The 6,775-nt window shown below is 36.4% G+C and overlaps 1 protein-coding gene across 1 annotated transcript; it reads left to right on the top strand.

The window, feature by feature from the left end:
* The first annotated feature begins 73 nt into the window (after nt 1–73).
* On the top strand, nt 74–4,836 carry LOC114523323 (ras-related protein RABH1b-like). The gene is made up of 4 exons (XM_028544208.1): nt 74–793; nt 2,221–2,355; nt 3,104–3,201; nt 4,176–4,836. The coding sequence occupies exons 1-4, from the start codon at nt 628–630 to the stop codon at nt 4,401–4,403; spliced, it is 627 nt and encodes a 208-aa protein (XP_028400009.1). The 5' UTR covers nt 74–627; the 3' UTR covers nt 4,404–4,836.
* Nucleotides 4,837–6,775: the final 1,939 nt, after the last annotated feature.

A 6,775-nucleotide genomic window follows, 5' to 3' on the forward strand; every position in this document is an offset into this window, starting at 1 on the left:
TGAAAAGCTTGTTAGCGGTCTCTGGAAATCGAAAACCATGTCAATGTGATTCATTAAACATTGAGTACGCGTTTAAAACAATTTGAATCTAACACAATTTTTGTTTGCGGGGAGACAAATTTTCAGATGTGCACGATTTTCTAAAGCCTGTATGAATTTTTCGTGGTTAAGTCACCCACTGTGAGTCACCTGGAGGCGTAAATTTCCATTCGCTGTTAGCCGTGAATAACAGCTTAATGCGACAATGGCGCGCGGCCGCATTAATGGCAAGACCTGGGAGAACGACATCGTCACGACAAGGTGCTGTCAAATTGCACCAATACAACAAATTACACGCGTCGTGGTTTTCAAAGGTTTTCATATGCTTTTATTGGAGTTGTTTGTTTTTTATTTTTTTGTTTTGGGATACAGAATCTAAAAACCTAAGTTGATTAATTAGTATGTTTAAACTTTAAAATCAGAACTTAATAATTTGTATATTAACAATCGGAAATTACGAAAAGCGTTCACCGTTCAACCAAGATCGCTGAGCTTGCGCCACTTTCAGGCTACTGTATTACGTCATTCAACTTTGATAGAAGGTGACGTCACAAACCCCTATTACGCGCAACTCCACACGACTCTAGCATGAGAAGTTCAATGGAAGCTGAAAATGTAGAACACAAATTAATAGTCCTTGGAAATCAAGGAGTTGGTAAAACGGCACTGGTAACAAGATTAGTTTATGATGTTTTTGAAGATATTAATACTTCAACCATTGGGATGGATTTCTTCACCAAAACTATTTTCTTAGGTATAAAAGCTGTTGAACAGAAAATTTCAATTATATCATTTCTGCAATAGGGTTAATTCGTCCAAAAAGATTTTGTTGATGTAACTTTTTCACAGCATTTTAGGTTTATTTATGACTAAAACCACTTTCTTATCCCCCGCACGCATGCTTGATAAGACAATAGACGTTTTTTCCATTTTGGACCATTGTAAATCTTTCACTTTCAACTTAATTTATTGAAGAGACTATTAGAAACGTTCGCGATTGCTAACCAAATTTTTGTGTTACGCCACCTTACGCAAGCCCACGAAAGCAATCACGCAATACTGGCCACAGAATAGACATAGCAGAAGTCTCACTCTTTGTACTTGGCTAATGTTTTTGTGTCCGAAATTTTTCAGAAGAGCATATGTCATTTCTACGCCATCCTGGTGTATGCAGGAACTCTACTCCTATCAAAAAGTTCCTGCAAACACCAGGATGGCGTGAGTAAGAATTGAAACCGTCACAGAATGGATTCGAGAATAGAGAGCTTTAGATTTACAGACAAGAGAGCGTAGAGTCTATTGCGTCAGTATACGAAGTATAACGAATCATGTCAATGTGACGAATCTCGTAGCGGTGGCGGGAGCCTTAGTCAAATGTAAACCTTATTAGCAGTGACTACGAGTACGACATTGAATTCGTCATTCTCGCGTGTTGTTTGCTTACGCCATCAGCCAAAACTCGTAGTCGCCAAGCTTTTGAGTACGAGTTTTTAGTATGGTAGAAAACGCGGGTGCGGATAAGGCGGATGCGGACAGATTCGTGCGGGTAATGGTAGAAAACGCGGGTAAATTCTTGCGGATAATGGTAGAAAACGCGGGTAAATTCTTGCGGATAATGAATGGGATAATGGTAGAAAATGCGTGCTAAATTTCGTACTCAAAAGCCCAACGACTACGAACACACGCAAGCACTGTGGCGCCACAGAATAAACATTAGTGAGTTCAAGATTCACCAAATCTACGACGCGGAAGTTACTACTGTCTTCATTTCCCTGGTCCCTATAAACCAGAAGGGTAGTGTCGCAGCTCCTGGCAAGAATGATTTTCATTTGCCGAACTTTACAATACATTTCCGTTTCAACCAATAGCATAGCTTCGTTCTCTAAGCATAGAAAAGCATTATTCAATTGGACGAAAGCTTCCGAGAGCTGGGACATGTCCCTGCCAGAAGCCTCACTATTTGCATTTTGCTAATTTTTTTGTGTTCGAATTCCGAAATCACATTACCTATGAAAAAAATTACATTAGTACGTACATTCCTTATCGCACTGTATGACTGGCACTGAATTTAAATTTTGAACCCCAAATTATTAGGCCCGTACGCCTGTGGGTTTATTGCCACCCTTTTATCCGCTGACCGGAACCTTGTTTAATATAACGTGTTGTGATTAAAATTCACAGAAGATCGTCCTATAAGATTTAAAATGTGGGATACCGCAGGACAAGAACGATTTCATTGTCTTTTACCTGCCTACCTCCGGGACTCTACCATCGCATTGATTGTTTATGACATCACTAAAAAAGCAAGTTTCGATGGTGAGTTATATTAGTTACTATAGCGCAGGTTTAATTTAATAATAGCCTCGGCCATGAATGCTTAGCGATCATGAGCCTTTCTCACGCTATAAGACTGGCCTTAAAAACATTACAGATTAGTGGCAAACTCTGGAGAACGTTAAAATAGCTCAAGATATTTTACTTCCAAATATTGCCAGCACATTCTTTGGAAACACGTTATACAAATATGCATTTTGGGTGAAGAGTTTTCACCACAAATAGATAATTCAACCATTAGCTCCAACTTTGTACGGAGTGCAACCCTCGGAATCGTATTCATTTTTAATTGTGTTCAGTTTCTTGGGAATTTTAATTGTATTCTAAAAGCAGTTGTTTCTGCTTGATGCACTTGAGTGTTTATAGTAAATTCGACAGTTATACCCCTTTAATACCATTAGAAGCTATTTCAAATTCCCAGGGATTTAGAATCTTGTGCTTTGAGAACAAAGTGGATTACCAGGAGAATTCCGGTTTTTTAATAATCCCTTTTTTGAACACTGCAGTGATTTTAGCGTTTTCCACTTTCCAGTCTCGACTTGGTCTATGCATTTCGTAAACCCTCGCTTAGATTTGTTTACCGTCCCAATTCACTGTTAGGTAGTTCCTCGCTCCATGCAAACATTTAATTTACGTACATTCAGTGTTCAGACAATCCTGACCTTATGGAAAATGCTAGCCACCCGACATTTGGACTTGTAACAACCATATATTCTCCTCGGCTTTACAGATGTGAGCAACTGGATGTTGAAGATCCGATCAGAAAGGGGGAATAACGTTGTCATTATATTGATAGGCAATAAAAGTGACGCACATGCGAATAGACAGGTAATTGTTTAAAAGGGCGGCGACTCAGTTCTGCTCTTGAGCATGAGCTCACTCAATGAACTATATTCGAATATTCGAATTTTAACACTGCATGGGTTCATATCGTATAAGTCGTCATTCACGTGTAATAACTTGGCATAATTCGTTACAATATGCAAACTGACATTTCAAAACAGAATTATTATGACAGATTACGACTTACGATAAAATACGACAAATGACAAATGAAAACCAGCTCTCCGCATTTCATTTTTCGGGAATAGATAATAGCAGTTAGGTGCTATTATGGTGCATGTACAGTATACGTTTCACGTGTAAAAGAGATTGATTTCTCTTTTGAAATGGTGGTCAAAGAAAGTTGAGCTACGATAACGTACGGTGAAGCATGGAAATGATGGAATAGCGATTTGAATTACCTATACAATTATTACACCATTATATACTGACAGGATTGGCATTAAGAATTAGTTTGTCTCTAAAAAAAACTTCTAAAACTATATATAATCTTTATTTCCGATTTTGCATATCCTGCTTAGGTAAATTTCTTAAAATATCTTGACTGGAATTAGTGAGACGCCATTTTATCTTATAGCTCGTTATTCTAATTAAATTACATCATAACCGGGAACATTTTTAAAACTTCGGAAAATATTAATCATTAATATCATTTTCCATAGCCTATATATATATATATGCATTGTTGCAATTGAAAATCATTTGAAGTCGAATTTGGCTTCATTATAGGTCCTAAAAGATCCTGAAAGTGGTCAATATCTTTATATTCTGTGATTGATATGTATAAGACGCAGCAATGATTTTCCTTAAAAGAAGTGGAATATCTTATCAATATATTTCGTTATATATCGTTATGCAAATCCGATGAAGGATTTTACAATATACTGAGTGAATGTCACTTCGAAAGAAAATTGAAGTAAATTTTTATTGCTAGCCGAATGGTTTTAACTATTTTATAGGTTGAATATGAAGAAGCTCTTACCAAAGCTGAAATGATGAACATTAGTTTTATCGAAACAAGCGCAAAGACTGGCGCAAACATTAACGAATTGCTCCAAATGATATTATTTCCAGAACAACCTTACTTGCGACCGTATCACACGATCGAGAAAACCTGGAAAGAGAAAATCTTGCTTGGTGGAGGAAGTGCATCGCAACATTCGTTGAACAAAAGATGTTCTTGTTAACAATCCATAAACGATAGTTCCATAAGTTCATTATATTTTCAATGAGATACGGAAGAACATGCAAGGGTGCAAAGAACAAAATTTAACAAGTGCGGTAGTGGCTTGAATTACAGAATTACTAATTGAATAGGAATGACTATATCTATAATCACGCCACGCTACTCAAAGTCTGTCATTTTTGAACAAGTGCAATTTCGCAATTATGCAATTAATTATTGCTATTATGTGTGGAGTGCTTTCATTGGCGATATGAGCTAAGCGGACAGTCCTTTATACCTATGATCCTTGATCCTTCAAAGCGTATTTGGATCAGTGCATGTCTAGCGTGCATTCCTGGAAAACAATCGAAGCAAAACATCATTGTACCAAATGCCAATGATACGTTGAAGAGACAACATCTATAACTGTTGATTAATTTCTTTATTAACAAATTCCAGACTCTAAAAAAAATTAAATCTTTCATATTTGCTGACTTTTCATATTTGCTCACATATTTGCTTATATTTGAATCCTGTTATAACCAATGACCTTTAAAAAATTAAAATTTATTTAGCACAGGTTTGGGTGGAAAGTACTTTTTGGGGAGTCCGAGGACTTGTCTTTTAGACCTATTATCAAGATAAAAAAATGTTAAACTTTTGACTCATGTAACGAGCTATAATGAATCTATGGAACATTGAGGTAACATAGTATAATACTGAATAGAACTGAATGGTGCTTTTCTGTAAAATTTGTTTGGCCATTTCTGTCAGTAAAATAATGTTTCATTTCTATGATATTTAATAGAAAAAATACAAAAAAGAGTTGAGGTGAAAATGCAGTGTTAGCTCCAAACTTGAAACGAAAAGAAATACAAGGTGCGTAGACATTCCTGTTTCCGGCGGTGATCGTTTAGACCACGTATGACGGGAGAAAGCACCCGCAGACACTGAAAATAATTAGATGATACGGCATAACACAAAATCTGGGTTTTGGAATTTTCTCCTTGACGTAAGGGTCATAGGTGATAAACACTTCAATCGCAAATTTGACATTCGCGTACAAGAAAAAGAAGGTGAACATGCAGAGATGTCTATCACGAATTTAATATCCGAAACTTTATCTCAGGATTGCTAATTTATCACTGGTGACTTTTCTAAATGCATGTTCACAGCTGAGCACGAAAGCTCTCGTAATTAGAGCAAATGCAAAGGAAACCACGACAAAGAAAAGTTATTGAAAAACACTCGTATTGTGTAATGAGAGAACCTGCGAGAGTTAAGTCAGTAAACTCACCGGCAGAAGTTAAAAATGGGCCGATCCATAGGAGATGTAGAGTAATTCCAATATAACCAGGGAGCAGCGTGGCCGAGCGTCTTAATTCAAACAACTTATCATCAAATGTGGTATAACAACTGCCTAAAATAGACAAAACACTTCTCGACGTTTCGACCTGAGGGCTTTCGTCAGGAGAGTTAGTATTTGAGAGTATATAGTGCAAGGTTACTTAGGTTAGGATGCTTTCACCGCAAAATGAATAATAGGATGTAAAGGATGTAAATGAATAATAGGAAGTAAATATAACTTATTACTTAAGGCCCGTTTACACTTGCGATTTTTGCTGCGATTTTATGTGCGATTTTCTTCTTTTGATAGATGTAAACGAGTAATTAGTCTCAAATGTTCTGATTGATGAGAGTTCTCGTTTGAACATCAGTAACTAATTCACTCGTTCACATCTATCAAAAGAAGAAAATCGCACATAAAATCGTAGCAAAAATTGCAAGTGTAAACGGGCCTTTATATATCTCACTATATAGCTATTTTACTGCGCTACTTATTCTTTATCAGCAGAAGAGATTGAGATGTTTAAAACATACAACAAACACAGGAAAAATATCAGTTCATCCCTTTAACCCTTTCATAACTAATTTAGATTTATCAATATATATGGACAGCCGGGTGTGCGATATTTCCCATTTAAAATCGAAGACTTCTGATAAGTGAAACATACATGCAGATCTTGTAGATTTGATGATTTGAGTGTTATCATGCAGTCTGCAAATTAGACTGTCCGATAAATAAAATATCTTCTGATTCACTGAAGTGATTTAGGTTTGGTATACGGATGTAATTTGGACCACCTATTTAGGAAGTCCAAATTTCATTATTCCCAATTTCATCCGTACAAAAACTGGAATTAAACATAGTGTAAACGGATAGAATTGGTATGGGTGAAATTTGACTGACTATTTGTTTACTATCAGTTTAAAATTTTATGCCTATACCATTTTTTCGGTGTCCCTACCATTTTTGTGCGCAGTTTAAATGGGGCTTTAAGTAAAATGCGTCATCAGCATAACATCGATGAAGTGGAGACTTGAAGTTACTAT

Source organism: Dendronephthya gigantea, unplaced genomic scaffold (genome assembly GCF_004324835.1).
Source record: "Dendronephthya gigantea isolate DGI-Jeju-01 unplaced genomic scaffold, DenGig_1.0 000027F, whole genome shotgun sequence".
In the NCBI taxonomy this organism is placed as follows: domain Eukaryota; kingdom Metazoa; phylum Cnidaria; class Anthozoa; order Malacalcyonacea; family Nephtheidae; genus Dendronephthya; species Dendronephthya gigantea.

Bases quoted from the DNA above. Each gene is read 5' to 3' on its own strand.
- LOC114523323 (XM_028544208.1), top strand. From the start codon at position 628: ATGAGAAGTTCAATGGAAGCTGAAAATGTAGAACACAAATTAATAGTC. The intron at 2,356-3,103 runs GTGAGTTATATT...TCGGCTTTACAG, and splicing joins TAAAAAAGCAAGTTTCGATG to ATGTGAGCAACTGGATGTTG. The intron at 3,202-4,175 runs GTAATTGTTTAA...ACTATTTTATAG, and splicing joins ACGCACATGCGAATAGACAG to GTTGAATATGAAGAAGCTCT.